The sequence below is a fragment of the Mycetomoellerius zeteki genome, unplaced genomic scaffold (genome assembly GCF_001594055.1).
Source record: "Mycetomoellerius zeteki isolate Tzet28-1 unplaced genomic scaffold, Tzet1.0 scaffold232, whole genome shotgun sequence".
Lineage (NCBI taxonomy): Eukaryota > Metazoa > Arthropoda > Insecta > Hymenoptera > Formicidae > Mycetomoellerius > Mycetomoellerius zeteki.
This window is the reverse complement of record NW_017257208.1, coordinates 342444-359958: the sequence shown is the minus strand read 5'-3', so window position 1 is coordinate 359958 and position 17515 is coordinate 342444. Positions and strand designations below refer to the sequence as shown.

The 17515-nt window shown below is 30.9% G+C and overlaps 3 protein-coding genes across 8 annotated transcripts in view; all 3 read right to left on the bottom strand.

Moving 5' to 3' along the window:
• The window catches only part of LOC108723391 (feline leukemia virus subgroup C receptor-related protein 2), a 9623-nt gene extending 4538 nt beyond the window's left edge, over positions 1-5085 (bottom strand). Inside the window, exon 1 of the mRNA XM_018449129.1 lies at positions 5025-5085. Coding sequence (XP_018304631.1) covers positions 5025-5039 — 15 coding nt within the window. The 5' untranslated portion in view covers positions 5040-5085. The remainder of the gene's footprint in view (positions 1-5024) is intronic.
• LOC108723390 (feline leukemia virus subgroup C receptor-related protein 2) lies at positions 2155-9347 on the bottom strand. Of its 3 annotated transcripts, XM_018449125.1 has the most exons (9): positions 9060-9347; positions 6874-7073; positions 4837-5054; positions 4531-4762; positions 4148-4385; positions 3361-3572; positions 3098-3201; positions 2874-2984; positions 2155-2547 (listed from the first exon to the last, which is right to left on the bottom strand). In XM_018449125.1, the coding sequence occupies exons 3-9, from the start codon at positions 5037-5039 to the stop codon at positions 2202-2204; spliced, it is 1446 nt and encodes a 481-aa protein (XP_018304627.1). In that variant the 5' UTR covers positions 5040-5054; positions 6874-7073; positions 9060-9347; the 3' UTR covers positions 2155-2201. The 3 variants fall into 3 exon arrangements, with proteins under 3 accessions (XP_018304627.1, XP_018304628.1, XP_018304630.1); XM_018449126.1 differs by lacking the exon at positions 9060-9347 and having other exon boundaries at positions 6874-7159; XM_018449128.1 differs by lacking the exons at positions 6874-7073; positions 9060-9347 and adding an exon at positions 6765-6788.
• A 4378-nt stretch (positions 9348-13725) lies between these two features.
• The window catches only part of nrm (neuromusculin), a 179384-nt gene continuing 175594 nt past the window's right edge, over positions 13726-17515 (bottom strand). For 2 of the 4 annotated variants that reach the window (XM_018449124.1, XM_018449121.1), the window contains one exon: positions 14147-14217. Coding sequence is in view for 1 of the 4 variants with exons in the window: in XM_018449123.1 (XP_018304625.1) it covers positions 14005-14217 (213 nt within the window). In the remaining 3 variants the exon portion in view is untranslated. Of the gene's footprint in view, positions 14218-15619; positions 15670-17515 lie in introns of those variants that run through there. The other 2 variants (XM_018449123.1, XM_018449122.1) reach the window with 2 other exon arrangements.

The following is a 17515-nucleotide window of genomic DNA, read 5'->3' as shown; positions in this document are numbered from 1 at the left end:
AAAACAATCAAGAGAGAAAAGCTAACTTATACTATTCGCTACATATTAGTCATGAATTATGTGTGTCAAAGATGTGAAAAATAAAAAACCTTTTAGCTATAAATTAATTAGTCAAAAATGTGAAAAATAAAAAACTTTTTAGCTATAAATTAATTAGTCAGTTCACATAACATCGTCGTATATGTATGATGTAAACCTTCCCTGTCAGAACGCAAATTCAATCTATTTTTTTGCATAAGAATGTGCGCTTTTTCAGAAATTAGTCGTTTATTTAATATTCTCTCATGAACCAGAATTTGAATGTTCTCCCAATCAAAGTCATGATTCCATTCTATCCTGTGATTCGTGATGACAGACTGTGAGTTCGTATTCCAATGATTCCGATGTTCCGTAATTCTCGAGATCAATTTTCTACCCGTTTGTCCTACATAAGAGGCATCACAGTCTTTACAAGTTATTTTGTATATTACATTTTTATTTTGATTTTTGGAGAGAACATCCTTCTGGACCTTAATGAACCTACTCAATTTATTGTTACTATAAAACGCTGGTCTTAAGTTTTCTTTTTTGCAAATTCTTAAAAAATCATTCGATGTATTATTTGTATAAGGAATTAGAAACCAAGGAGTTCCTTCAACCCTTTCCGAATCATCATTATTGGAATTAGAATCTTGTTCCATCCGACCATGTCTAGAAGATAAACATTTTAATCTTAAGGAAATGGTGTCAAAAATGAACTCCATTGGATAGTCATTCCTTAACAGCGTATTAATAACTAATTTAATGTTCTCATGATACAATTTTTCTTCTGATAATAAAATAGCTCTATCAATCATTCCAAAAACTACACCTCTTTTCTGTGACATTGGATGTGAAGATAAGAAGTTCAAATAACGTCTCGAAAAAGTAGGCTTATGGTACCAATCAAATTCTAACATTCCATCATTCTTAATTATTGTCACATCCAAAAAATTGATACTCTCCCCCCCATTTTCCAATGTAAACTGAAGTCTATTGTGAACTGAATTAAAGGCCGTCAAAATCTGTCCAATTGACTCAATTGGAGCTGCCATTACAATATCAACATATCTGATATAGAAAGGAATAGAAAATTCCAATTTGCCTAGCACCTCTGTCTCTAAATCCTGCATCACAAGGTCTGCAATGATCGGAGAGAGAGGTGACCCCATAGGAGTACCAAATTTTTGTTGATAATATTCATCATTAAACACAAAGAAAGTTGATTCTAATACAAAAGATACCGCTCCAATAAATTCTTTTTTAGGAATATTAATACCTTTCTTAATTTCATTCCATCTTTTCTCTATACTCTTAATCGCACAATCAATTGGAACATTCGTGAATAATGAAACTACATCTAACGATATCAAAGAAAAATTCGCATCAATTTGAGTGCCCCTTAATTTTTTTACCAATTGAAAACTATTGTCTATTTTATTAAACCTTTCTACATTTTTAGATATCACTTCATGTAAAAATGAAGCCAGAGAATACAATGGGCTGTCCAAGGACGAAATTATAATTCTAAAAGGCGTTCCCTCTTTATGAATTTTCGGTAGTGCGTATGCTCTCGGTAAAATTCCATCACTACTCCTCAATTTTTGTACATATAGTTATTATTACTTATACTATAGTAATTGTAATCATAATTATAATAATTTACAATTATAGTTACAAACAGTTTATCGCTCAATGCGTAAAACGAAATATTATACCAAAATGCTAAGTACAATTTAGTGAAAGTGACAAAAAAATTGATGGTGATTTCTAAAAAGAAGGATTTTCACATATTTTAATTTCAATATTACGCAAGATTCTCGTTGATTATTTTATTAATGATATTATTATGGTGTTAAATTTTTTTTTCTGCCATACTATAAAGTTAATCTTGTTAGAGAAATCTATTTCCTTTTTATGGAAGAGGTAATATCAAAGTATGCGACATATTACTTGTTGGCAAGAATTTCTTTTGTAAAAAAAATATTTAACATACAGTTCTCTTAAAAAGCAACGTGTAATTTCCATATGCGCACGCAATGTGAGATTAATTTTTTAGCCATATTATTGTAGGTAATGTATTATTTAGGAGGTGAAACTGATAAAAAGTAGCATAAGAATAAAATCATATTGGTTTCGAAATTTATTAGTATTAAAAGATTTAATAAGATTATTTGTGACAATTAAGTAATGCTATAAGTAAGTTGATTCGTTTCTGGAACGCCATCGACGTTCTTTTCAATTCTCGCGATTCCTTCATATTGAGCCTTCTTTCTCGCGTCTTGTCGTCTCTGCTCGTCTTTTGTTATAGCGGTCAAAATGAAACCGAGCAGCAAAGCCGAGCATAATCCGATGTGCACCGGAATGTCGCCATACGTGTTCATTAATAATTCTAACGATATAGTGAGTATAATGCCGTAAACGCCGGATGTTATGTTGAGAAGTCCCGCAGGTATATTTTCCGACTCTGGATACGTATATTCGGTACACAAATCATATCCCATAGCCAGATATCCCGACATAAAGTATCTGTAACGAATAATAAAATGTAATAGATATCACCTAAGATTTTTGACGAATAATGTTTAAAATATATATAATGAAATAAAATGTATTAAAAAGAACCAAATAAATATGATAAAACTCTATAGTTGCTTTATATATAATATCACAATTTCAAAATTGATTGATATTAATTGAAGAGATTAAAGAGAGAACCTTAAACGTTAATAAAAACAGTGAGAACGACAATTAGTTTATTAAATCGTTATAAAATGAATTTCTATTGTTTTACGTAATTACGTAATACAAATAAATTTTTAATATTGGCACAAATTTGAATATCGATATGTTACCCTAAGAAAGTCGCCGACACGTATACCATCCATTTTATACCCATGCAAGTAAACACTGCAAATAATATTTGACCACAAAATGTAAGAAAATATACAGTCATGGCAGTTTGTCTGAAAATTGAAAATATATCTAAATTATTAGCTGATGTTTCTAATGCATGATTTATGATAAAGTAAATTTAAATTAGATTTTTATTTATGACGATTGCAAATATTTTTCTTACTTGAACTTATGCGTTTTATCAAGGATGATACCAAAACTAACAGAACCGACCATACCGGTGAGAGTTATCGCTAAGCCAATTCTGCCTGCATCTTCTTCTCCATTCTAAAAAACATATGTGCGATCGTACATATATCTTGCCCTTTATATATATTTGCAAAAATATATGAAAATATTTTCAGATGTTAACATAAATTTATAAATATTTGTTCGAATTTCTCTCATTTTATGTTTGATCTGCTGCATCGAGATTTATTTGCCCACCTCGAAATGTGCGAGGAATATCTGATTCAGTAATGTAGACACAGCATTTAACACGGCGACGTTCAAACCATAGGAATTACAGAGCATGATGTAGTTTTTGTTTCTGCAGAGCCTTTTAATCGGCTCCACGAATTCTTCTCTTTTCTCCATTCGATTCATTTTTTGCAGTGCCCGCGTCTCGCTCGGCGGTATTTTTGGTTCGTTCTGAAATACTGATATGAAAGCATATTGAGAAGATTAAAATGCGATAATCTTTCCTGGGGTGTGAGCGATCTTTAATTATTTAGCGGTTTATTGTTCTTCTTCCTCTTCTCTTCTCCTTGTGTATGGTTACCTAAGATAAATAAAAATAAAAACCCGGATAAAGGGTCTGAGATTAAAGTAGATTATTAGCTGTACTGGAATATTTGTCTACGTTAAAAGTTTGATGGATATATTGAAGGATGGCTTTTTTAATTGATACATATAAGGGAATACTTCGGGTTAAAGAATACACCGATTATGAATGATTGTCTAAAAGACCCATTCAAACTTCATTTACAAAAAGTGAACAGGTTACGTACATAAAAATGTAAATTTTATGTTATATATAGTATATGTAATTCATATATATAATTTGACTCTTTATTATTTTATTAAGTTAAAGAATGATTACCTATGTGTGGGAAAATATAAAAAAACTAGAAAAACATTTTTCTTATCAACTCAGATCTTTTCCATTTTATAGAGAATTATTCACTTATACTAACGAACTACTTGTTCTATTAATAATAGATGTTAAACTTACGTATAAGCACAAGAGCGAGTACAATTGTGCTAATTATTGCGACTGTCCAGCATAAACGTGACAAATCTTCGCCTATGTCATTCAGATTGTTATGATTTTTCACTATTATAGGCCCTAAAAGAAAACCCAACGCTATTCCCACTTGATTGCCAAAAATACCCAAAGATGTGGCGGTTGAGAGTTGGGTTGGAGGAAACCATTGCGCGGCCAAACGTCCTGGTAACGGTAGGACCATAGTCTAATATATAAAATGAACTAATTACTACTTTTAAATAAATATGTCAGAGGATATAGAGTAACAACATAATTATAAGGAAGAGGGGAAAAAATTCTAATGATATCAAGATTTTTAGAGATTATTTAAATAATTCAAGAGATGTCACCTGTGCGAGTGCGACTATCGAATGACCAATGAAAACAACATAGAACCTGTCGGGTTGAACGGACAATATTTTTATCCAAGCACCCAAACAGTTAAGACCGGCCCCTATGATGATGGTCCATCGCAGACCGCACTTGTCTGTCACGTACGACGCTGGAAATATAAATACTGCGTAAATTGCCATAAATGACATCGAGGTCCAATCAACCATCATTGAAGACACTCCATAATATCTAAATAATACACAAAAAAGGTCATTGACACGTTTATATTCAAAATTGTTCATATTTTGAAGAAAATATGGTACCTAGTGACTACGTTGGTTATAATCGAGTATTCTATCCATTGAGAAGAATTCGTTCCATTATAAATCATGTAGATGATCAGCATTAGCCACCTCTTTTTATACACTTTCAACTTTAATGGTTCGATGTCGGTTGATTCGCCAGACTTTGTTATTTTTGTTGGATCTTTTGCTGTGAGTACCTCGCTTTGGCTTTTATCTTCCATTATTATTTTCACTCTCTTTCGTAAAATAAATTCCGTTAAATATAACTTTGATGTATATTCATTTAAGTTAAAAAAATTTAAATCCTGCACTTTTCTCAACTTATTTTTTCAATAAATGTAGGGGTATTTAATTTCGGAATGCGTTGTATACATCGAATTGCACAATTTTACAATGTTAAGGGCTATAGACAGAGTGAAGGCCTGAAAAACCGGGGGTTCTTTGGTAATTTTTTTTAAATATATAATAAAGTCAGGTAATTTTATTTTATGGTATCTTTATTCTGTCAGTACTGAAGTACGCGTAAACAAATTTTTTTTTGTCTCGGTTACTAGAATTAAGGCTGTTGTACAAAGGGTAACCTTGTACAGTTACTTTTGCCTCGTTCACAATGAATCGACTATATGCGCTGTCTGAAACAAAAAAATAAAAAATTGTGATAGTAAAAAATGAATATAGCTATAGCCGGACGTAGGGAAATTACAAAATCGTAAAAGTAACAAAATGAACACGTAAATCTTTTTTTAATTTGGCCTTTTTTTGTAAAAAAAGAAAGTTGAATAAAATTGTGAAATTTTTATTAATTAAAAAACGGCTACGTCCGGCGATAGAGGTAAGTTTTCTGAATAAAATGCAATTTACACCAAGTCAATAGATCGAGTAGATTTTTTTATTTGCTGTCAACCAAGTTGCAAAAAATAATTTTAAGAAAAACGCATTTGAAGTTTTACTTTCAGATTATTGTATGTTAACTGCGCATTAAATTAAAAATTTAAGTTACTTACTCTTATTCGGCAATCTCTGGACCATATAATAGCTTTTCCGCATCTAAAAATGCTTCTTCGTCGACGCCAGAAGCAGTTCTAGCGCTTGAATGACTTTTGTGCGTGTAGCGTAGACCTGTCAGCGAGATACACGCATTCTTCGTCTATATAATGACAATAATCATACACTGCTTGACCAATTTGAATGTGTAGAAGCTCCAATACATCCAGAATTGCGACATGATCATTATTAAATAATATTGTAGCGACATTGGCAGCAATTTGGACGATGAGGGTACCGACAACTGCATATACTTTTCCTCCCCTCTCTACACTCTGACCCCTCGTACAATTCGGAGAAGGTCGAGGCGCGCCGCTTATACCTGCGCTCTCGTGCTCTACCGCGCTTTGTCATACAAAAATTGCTCCACGAAAACTGCTGTATCTCCGTCAATTTTTGGAATATCTCTTTAAAATTTGGCATATGTATTCTCGATACGTATATCTTTCAAAATATTACAAAATTAAAAGATCGATTTTTTTCAAAATTTTACCCTGTCTATAGCCCTTAATTGCACTATCAAAGATTTCCTTATCAAATCTTGAATAGCCATCTTATAAGCGACGTGATTTAGAATCGTATTTTACGTTACAAAATTTTGCACATTTCATGAATTGATTTGAAAGTCACGCTATGATAAAAGGATTGGTGCTGATCATGATTGTCTCGAGCACTGTACGGCTGTGGCCCGAAGATCCATGTGCTGGATTTCATATTTCGATTGGAGGCCTGCCGATTATTTCATTAAAAAAAAAAGAGAAAAAAAGGTGCAGGGTTTAATTTGTGTTTTGCGACCACTGTTACAGACTTTCTTTTTGTCATTAATATTTGACCGACATAAAGTGTCAACACAATCACAGAGACCTTTTTATTATTATTACAATAATTACAAGATTACATACAGTGCGAACAGAATTACAAATTTTTGTATTATTCGTAAAATAACATAAACTGCGAACATAATCATAGACTTTCTTATTAATTTCCACGTAATTTGCAATTAATAAATACCCCACACGAGCGAACTGGAGATTTTTCCTGTCTGCTGGGGAACTGGAGATTGGTCCCGAAAACTGGAGTCTCCAGTCGAAATCTGGAGACTTGGCAACCGTGGTGTTGATTGAAATTGAGATAAAATGTAACTGCTCGTCTTGTAATATTTCCGTTGTACAGATAGACTTGTTTAATGGCACACGACAAATTTACCTTATCTATACATGAACAGATAAAATGACATTATTAGCTTAAAGATTTAAAAAGATCTGTATTTAGTCTCTTATCATGATTTTTATCAGATTCTGAAGCTTATATATTTTTGAATTTCAACTACTGTGCGATAGCATCCGTTGTTTATTTTGTTCTCGTTGTTTCGAGCAATTCACACGTGTAGTGTAAATATAAAATGCATTACATTGTTACATAAAATATGTGCTATTGCATTTATGTTCAAGCAATTGAGAATATTAAGACAAATATATGATATTAATCATGCCGTTGGATTTAATAAGTTTATACGAACGAGATAAATATCTAACTCATGTGACATGATATTTTCTAATGAGTGCAGAATATCGGACTGAGATAAACTATTATACATTAAAAATTTTCTGGAGTTTTACAATATATCACGTAAAAAAAAGGAGACAGAGATTCATAGTAGATTCACGATTTTTTATTCTCTTATCAAGATTTTAAATACTTTGGATAGATGTTATTGAATCTGCAATCTGCATATTGACTCAAGAATTTGCATTTCCAAAATATAATGTCATTTCGTATGATTATAATAAAACATCGTTTTTTGGCTTTTTAAAAATAGATACAATTGCGATTGATTATTATCTTCAGAAATGAAGCTAGAAGGACGTTTAACGACTCACGCAGATTGCCTGACTGTTTGCATAATGGTGTTTTACACCAATGTGTTTAATAACGTATTAAGCTGTATAATATCTAATATTAGTAAAACAAAATTCTTTTTGCTTCTTACTTTGTTTAATGTACCAAAATATATTTAAATCAATTCTGTGAACGTATTTTAATGTCATACTTTTGCTCTTTTCTCAAATGTTTCAATTTTTATATATTTTTTATTATTTTTCTCGATTATTTAAAAACCCAGATGTGATAGAGCAAAATTACGAATTCGGATTTAGTGATTCAAAAATATATACCTACTCTGGTGTTTTTTTTAAAAAAAATTTTTTTATGATTCTGTGTGTGTTATTAACCTAGAAGAAAAGAAAGAATAAACACACTATCAAATTTAATCCTGAAATGATATGGAATATGTAGTTGTGGGTGTTCCCTCATGCACTTAAAGAAAATATATAATAAAAAAAATAATAACGCACTAAACTGATGACGAACAGAATTGCTTAAAACTTGACTCCCTTTGTCTTAGCTTTTAGTGTAGATTGTAGTTTTATGGTAGATTAGATTTTTTTAACGACCACTGAAGGCATAGCTTAGCACTCAATGACCTCGCTCACTTGTAAATAAAATTTACGTATCGACAGCATTCTAGGATTACAGGTACATAATTAAAAAAAATCTTGCACAACAAAATATTTAGAGAGAAATAGCTTATTAAGATAAAAAATGGTGTATAATAAGATAATAAATCTTGAAATGGATATTTTAATGTTACTTTTAGAAAATAAAGCATCAGTTAAAATATCCAATTTTTAAGTTGGAAAAGTCTTCCATAACTCACGCAGATTGCCTGGCTGTTTGTTGCACAATGATACTTTACACCGGTTTATTTTATGACACATTAGGTTATATAATAGGCCTATCCAATATTAGTAAAAAAATTTTTTGATTCTAAGATTAATCAATATTCTTTACTTATTATAAAATTTATATTAAATATGAATAATTATTATTCAAAAATGTGAGAAGTTGCACATATATTACACTGTGACATTCAAATATATCATACAAAATATATGATAATATTATTCGCATAAAGTTAAATTTCATATTTTAACATACGAAGTACATATGGATATCATATCAATGCGGTTATCAAATAGCCCCATAGAGAGTTAATTAGTATCAAAATAAGGAAATTACGTACGTCATGAAGTATGGCTTATTGCACGCTTAATTGTAGCACAATACAAATCTCGCCTGGGAATTTTCCGTTGCAAAAACGGAGAGGAAGGAAATTACGAGAATATTGCAATACTCACTTTTCGTTGGAGAACACACGTCGTTCCAGAAGAAACAAGAGAATATATCTTACTTCGCGCGCGAGATAAGCTACTAAATTGAACTTTATGCATTGTACATCGGGGAATTTTGGTATTGTGATATTGACTTTACTCCTCGGGTTTCTGTGAGAAAAGATGTATAAATAACACGTAATATGTTTTCCATCGATGTGAGAATTTCCACGCGTCAGAATTTTGTGACACTGGAAAACTCGATATGCGACGGCACATCCTTCCAGCGCGATGATTCGGATATGAAACTGTGAACGTCGCTCACAGTCGGTTTAATGGATAAAGATAAAATCTACGCGCACCTCTCGCGACATCTCGTTTGTCTTTTACATTCGATACCGGACTAATAATGGAATAAATATCATTACAAAATTTATAAGCAGTAAAAAGACAATTTTATAAATTGGATTTTATATACGAATTGTTTTGAAACGAATAGAATAATAATTGTTAGCGAAGCTATTGACGTAGAAATGTAATGTCTATGTTAAATTACTTTATTAGTTTATTTTTGTTAAAAAATATTTATAAGTTGTTAGGTGTATAAATAAATTTTTGCAGTTTTTTAAAAATATATTTATTAATATAAATTTTGATACGTTCTATTTCGATACAATATTTTCATAAGTATCATAAATTATTCTGGTTGCTTCAATGGTGAATAAAGAAGTATGCAATAGCAAATAAGCACCTTTTCAGTTTATTTACAATTAAACTAAAAATGCAGTTAATTGTCTATGAATTGTTATACACGAAATGTTAATTGATCAACTTTATTAATGGAAAAATAATTGGATGCGAAAATTTAAACACACCATTGTTATCATTATTTAAAATTGACGGGAACTTATTTATGCATCTATAATAATTTGATTTTTATGACTATATAAAAGAAATATCAAATAATGTTTTTTTATGTGCAATTTTCTGTTGTATATTTCTAATTTTATTTTATCTGGGAAAATTAAAAGTGTAATGCTTTGTATATAACAGAATTTTTTATTGGACGTTATACATTAACAATAAAGGCAACGCAAATGTAATTCTCTTATTCTTACATAAATCTAGAGTTTATTACAAAATTAAACAGCTCTAATGTAATTTTTCTTCATCAATCCGTTCAAATTTTTAAATGCATTGTTATTATTTTAGTCCTTTGAGTATAATGATGCATATCAAAGAAATAGTTGGAACCTGAAAGAAACATCGTAATAGAAACGTGCATTTCATTGTAAAAATATGTGCTCATTGCTTCCGCATATAACTCAGTATTTCGCGCATATGCTTAATACATTTTATTTGAAGAAATGTTATCGATATCTATATACTTTTCGTTTTGCACATATTCTCTGATTATTTATTTTGATGAGAGTCTGTATGAATATGTTACAAATGATCGATTGCTATTATCGTATAATTTAAGGAAATGATCGTCTGGGATTTTATATAAATGTTTAGTTAAATCTATACACATATTCTAAGGGTTATTCGAACTCTTATTACGGTTTTATGTTTTACATTTCTTGAATGCTTGAGATCGCAATTCGCGGTACTATAATTATTAAAGTATGTATACATTGTTCATTATAAACTATTCAATTCACCGAGCAACAGTTCATAGGGCGATGTCTCAAATATAAAAATTGGTGAAAAATCACTTTATACTCCTAGCGTAAGTTATTAATTACACAGATACGTTCATACATATCAAGTTTATGTATACGTATGGTGGCTAGTTTCGAACAGGTATATGTCGTCGTCGGTCGGACGTTTCGCGATGCCTAAATTAATTCCAAAACTTTTTATGATTATTTTTTTCACACTCTATACATATATACGTACATATATATGTATATATACATATATGTATAGAGAGAAAATAACTGTTTTTATGCGTTTTATTATGAATGCTTCTCGGGTTTTGCGATTTTAGAGAAGTATAGGAAATATTGATTGATAAAATTAATAAATTAGGCCACAGTACTAATTATTTCAAATATTGGGTAATTTAAATAGTCGCGTTAGCCACCAAATTGAGCCGTGCAATATACTTTAATGAAGGTCAAATCGATACGTGATTATGAAAGCAAAAACCTTTTACAAGATTGGCAGGCCGATGGCAGTATTCTATTAATATCGGGCCAAATTAAATTAGATTTTATTTTTCATAAACTGTTCGTTTGAGTGGCATGTTATTTCCCAACGTATTCACGGTTGACAATAATAAAGTTTTGTAAATACATCTGTGTTTGAATGTTGAATGAATTACATGATAATTGGATATCAATATAAAAGGTTCTCATATTTCGTCATTTCATTTATTTAATTTTTATTTAACTTCGAAAAGTCTACGTCTCTGATGATGACACATTTCGCCCGTTCTCGTCACATTGCTGAAAAATTATTTCACATTTCAGGATTAAATTTTACATTTTTAATGCAACATTTTTAAGAATAATAAAATTGTAAAGGTTCAACTTTCTCCTTGCCATCTTTTTTCCAGAGTGAAATCTGACATGTTATGAACACATTTTCGTACATGTTTTATATTGTGTATATATATTGTTCGAAAAAATCGAAGCTATTCAGTTGTAAAATGATACACCCTGTAGAAACATGTGATACTCGTGCATAGAAATTTATCACTCAAGTTTTAGCTTACAGATTCTTTGATAAATTTAAAATCGATTTTTTCACAACAAAAATTCTACGAATAACTAACCTTTCCATAATTCTCTAATGCAGATTATAAATTTTGGTGAATATAGATCTTAACAAAATTTATCAAAATAGTTTAATTCCAACCAAGTTGTACTTCAATCGAAGTTTAATTTGAATCTTTGCAAAGATTTAATATTCAATATATTAAAAAGATATAAAAAAAAAGAGACTAACGTTCAATTGAATTTTTGCAGTAAAATTGACTTTAAATTGATCAAAGTATTTGTAAATGAAAGAAAGTAATAAGATTCCCAGGGGAATCTATGGCACCTGGCATACATATCGATGAATAGAGCGAATGGTCTGGATGCGATTAAATTGATTGGAATACGCGTGCGATGAAAGAAAAGCGATTTGCAATGCACTGTGGAGGAACGTTGCCGAATAAAAAGACACGATAAGATGTATCACCGGAAGCGCGGAGGTCTCATTTTATTTTGTCTAATATTTATAGTGAACAGTATGAATTGCCATTAATCGTAGGCGCGATCGAATTAAACTGTAATATTGAACTATAATAAAATTACAGTCTAATACGTCGTCTACAATATGCGAAGTAAACTTGGTTTAAGAAGAATAAAAAATTGACCAATCACAGTCGATTGTGAAAAAAATAATCGACTGTGATTGGTCAATTTCTTACTTTTCTTAAATCAAGCTTACTTCGCACATTGTAGACAACGCATTAGACTGTAATTTTATTATAGTTCAATATTCATCGAACATGCGTCTGATATACATATTTTTTTGTAAGGTAGTTGAACACAATTTTACAAACAATCGCAGAGTTAGTTTATTTAACCAATTCAACTCGGTGAAACGTATTATCGTAACAAATTATTCACGGCTGACGGAAAGTCGATAATATTAATTAATAATATAAGGATATAAGGATACATTATTTACAAGATCCTCGAATACATAATCTGGACTGCGTCCGCGATTAAGCGGTGACATTTGGTTTACTGTTGATCTGTACAAATAACTACTCATCATTCTTGTAATTACAAATTTACAAACGCATGTAGGAAGATATTCGAGAGTAATATGTGTAACAGAATTATATATTCTAACGCCGCTTATCAATAATTATATAACAATAATATGGAACAGATAGATAGGGATTATATTTCGCTCCGATATGTTTTTCTTTTTTCTTATTAATTTAATATTTAATAAGATTTTCTTTTTCTATCGTAACGATTCGTGCGTTATTTCCATAATTTGATCCCAGAACACATGCCGATAGCTTATATAAATGTACATTGTATCAATAATCTCTGTAAAAATATATTTATAAATTTACAGATATCGAAAAATGTTTTAAAATTTTGTCACATGTTCTACGGAGTTCATACATCGTCGTGTGTCCGGTGCGAGTGAATGAGAACGAGTGATTTACCGACCTTTCCCTCAAACGTTCAAATGTGTAACCAAAGTTCTAATCCCATCTGAGAAGGTTTAATTTGAAATATAGGTACGGCATGAAATGATACGAAATATTAGAAGCAGCGTAACAACAAATTATCGTATATAAAGAGAATATATAGTATACATTTATCTGTACAGACAGTCCTGGATGTTCTCTTGAAGTGCGTTTAAACATTGCATTAACGTATTCGCAGATACGCGATTGTGCATCTCGACTATCTGTAATGCAAAGGATTTATAGCTTTTTGCATGTCGAACAAATCCTATTACACTCTTTTCAATTATGCAGTCTCGTAATGCCACCACAGATTTCGAAATGACGAAAATTAAATTTTGAGTTACAGTAAACGTAAGTAAGGTCTTAGCACTTTTTTCATGCAATTTTTTTCTGATAAGATCATCGATCTTGGTATTTGAGTAATATCGAGACAATCATTTTATTTAAAGCTTTTGAATTTTTAAATAGAAGCTTTCAGCGGATAATTAATTTTCACCGAGAAATTTTTTTTGTGCCAATTACGCCCGTACGAACAAAAGCATTATGCAGCATAGAGTCGTAACTCGTTAAATTCGTTCCACACGAAAATCATAATCCTACAAATTTATTATGGTAACGTGTATCTCATAGAAATCGAATTTAGCGAGTTTTAATGAGTTGTCTATCAAGATGTATCTCGCTCATTAAATGTATCTTATCATTGCATCTCCCCGAGAAAGCTGAAGTAGAATCGCTATTAAATAAAAAGTGAACGGGAAAAGGTTAAAGCAGTTCCTCGTTATCGTCCGAAGTACCGTACATCTGCGGTCTCCTATCCAAAAGTCGTTGCTGCTGCTGCTGCTGTTTTAGTTGTTGTTGTTGCTGCTGCTGCTGCTTTTGAAGGAGCGCGATACTGGCAGCTTTATAGTTAATCGGCCCGTACGACTTGTAGTCCACGTCCGCGTAATCGAGATCCGAGAATTCCGGCTTGAACGGCTGCATAAACAGAAAAGCGTAACAAATATCACAGAACGAAAATGACCTATGTTCCAAACAATACGAATGTCTAAAAGACTTCTGCTTTCTGATGTTGCTTTTAAGAATTTAATATTTCTAACTCTTCAGTTTCTCATAATGAAATTGCTCGAGTACGGAATTAAATGAATTTTATTTGGAATAAATTTTGCTATATCAACTTACTGTTGTTAACTTTTTAGTTATTGTGTGTTTAATTTGATATTAATTAAATATCTTATTTATTATTTTTAATACAAATAATTTTTTAAACAATTACAATTTTATAAATAATTTTGTTTAAAATAGTTTTCCATTTTTTACATAAAATTTTTTACAAAAAGATCTTATATATAAATCTCGAAAAGTAAAGAGAGTTAAAAATATCTCTTAAACTTTGGTATTGTCTGGGTTCTAATCGTGCTGCGCGGACGATTGCGCACACAAGTTTTATTGCGGACTGTTCGCGAAGTTTTGTAACAGATCTGCTGTGCAAGCGATCGACAAATGACTGGGTACCATTTCGAGTGTTAAGCTTTTCCATTCGTGATCGATGTCCATCAGTTAGACAATGATGCGCGCTTAAGGCGAGTACATGAGTTAGACGGTGAGCTTATTAAAGGGCTGAGAGAGAATTATGAACGCTCGTGGATTTGTTGCTAAACCGTCTGTTAAATAATCCTCTTATTCCCAGCTCATCAATAGTTAAGATTAAGTATAATTGTGATAAGAGTGTTATCATGCCTCATGCTTAGTCGCTTTGTACGTATTAAACTGCGTGGTTCGGATTTGAGAGAGGATTGTTCGAGCTATGATACTCGACGCTGCTTAATTGGCTCGAAGCTCTTATTGTTGTACGTAGCAAGAGCAACGATTATAGTAAACCTTGATCTACAATATGCTAAGATTTATTAGTCGATATGCTAGTCTGGAGTATAATATGGACATGAAAGACGGTCATTTTTATGTGATGAACATAAAGCAATATCATGCGACGTAATGAATCGTAATTTCGATACTTCAAAATTATTTAACAGATGAATAATTTCTTTTTCTATTAAGCAAATCTATTTATAGGCCATAAAATATGTGCTAGTACATATTTACATTTAGAGCTAGTACAGTTATACATTTCTATAACAGGATTGAAGTAACTTTTATAAAGTACAGAGGCTTTACATAAGCAGGAAAACAATTTGCAAGAGAATAGCACGTAAACACTATGTTAATTTGAAGATATTGAGATTGTTATTAACTTTACGAGCTCGAGTTCGGCATCCCTTGCGCGAGTGAACATTTCGTATTTGTAGTAGATCTCAAATTACGTTATGTATGTAAGCAGCGTGACATACTCCGTACAATGTACCTACAGGGCTTGTCGGATGCCAATTTGTCCTAGTAAATGTACGTATCGCTCTTTGTCAGCTGACCCTCCTACGAACAAACATTGAGATATACAATTGGTATGGTACGCATGCAACGATCCTTCCTTGCTGCTCGCATTGCGTTTTTATATCAGCTGCCTTACGGGCAAGGCATTTTCGCGAGAGATAAATACAGAGATATGCAAAGTGTACAGCAACCGAAGCTGTTTTCGACGATTTAATTTGTTTTCAATACGATCGGAAACAGTACAGAAATTATTGGCAGTTTGTACGAGGGAATTGAAAAAGAATATAAATAATTTTTACTATAGAATAAAGCTATCGAGATGAAATGTTCGATTTAAATCCTCTCATTGTCAGTATTGTTCCGTTTTCATGTTTTATCAACTTCTTCAGATAATGTGTAGCGTTGTTCTTCGTGACTGTAGATGTTGTATTATTCTGCGCGACTTTTTATAAAAAAAAAGTTACGGCGATTCTTATTATATAGAAATTTGAGGGTAGAATCCAATAGAATGAAATAAAACTGGAAACTGCAGCAAACTATGTCAGTAGTGGATACATCGCTTATTTGTTGCAACGATACAACTAAAAAAAAAAAAAAGTTTTCCAGAAAATAAATTTGAAAATATTTTAAATCGTTAAAATTTTGTAATATTAATTTTAAAATGTAATTTTGATGAAATAACTCTGATTACAGAGGATTAAAAGAATATACGTTTAAAATATATTTTATCTTTTTTCTTTATATGTCTCTTCTTTTTTTACAAGAAATTAAAAAATGACAATTTTTTAATTATCTCGTTGTAGTAAATGAACGATATTGTGTATCCATATCTAAAATGGCTTAAAATTTGATAGTTTAATTTGACAGAAAATATATTTTAATATTATTGCTCAAGTCTTTTCGAATATCTTGTTATATACTTTACGTTGGGTTATCAAATGAGATAATTTTTTCCCTATGAGTCAAATCAATGATTTAATCAATACAATATGTATGATTCACACATGTATATTCCATTGTCTGTCCTTTGTAAATACGATTCAATTTACGATACAATTCAATACGATAGGGATGCTCAAACTGATACGATTTTAATTTTTTATATCTGGAAATAGAAATTTTTTTATTCGTTAGAATTCGTAGAGATACGCACGCTGAACATTTTTTTTAAATTGAGTATTTTTTAAATTGAATTAGCTATTGAAAACACGTAAAATTTATATGTGTCATCAATTATTGGGTAATTGATCTGTCTGCTTGCAATAATGCTTTATGTCACTCAATATTATTTTATGCATAAAGTTTTATAATATTATATTAATTAAAAACACACGATGTATATGCTGTACGTAAAAAATGTAAAAATGTATGTATATTTTTAGAAAAATATAAATTAATAAAAGATATTCGATGATATTATAAGAGATTACGAAGTAATTAATTAAAAAAAATTATATTATGATAATATAAAGCTACTATGTGATTGGAATATGCAATTATTTCCACGAATTATCATTATCTTCCTATAATATAAATTTATTAAAGGACAGAGAGTTGATATGCCGTTAAATTAAATATTAATTTAGATGCAAGATATTTAAAACCATACTTGAAAATCAAACAAATGCAAACAAATACAAATAAATTGATGCAAAAGCAACGAGATAGCTAAAGATCAAGATAAAAAAGATGTTAGAATAATAGAAGAAGATATATAGCAAAGTAGAATAGAAGAGAAAATGAAGAGAAAATATATAGTTCCCCTACCTTTGAATACGACATATTCAGAGAATATCTTAAAGAAATCAGTGTTCGGCACGCACGGGTGCGTTACCTTTAAAACGTAGTAGCGTACTGAGCCTCGGGGCCTTAAACAAATTGCCACGGC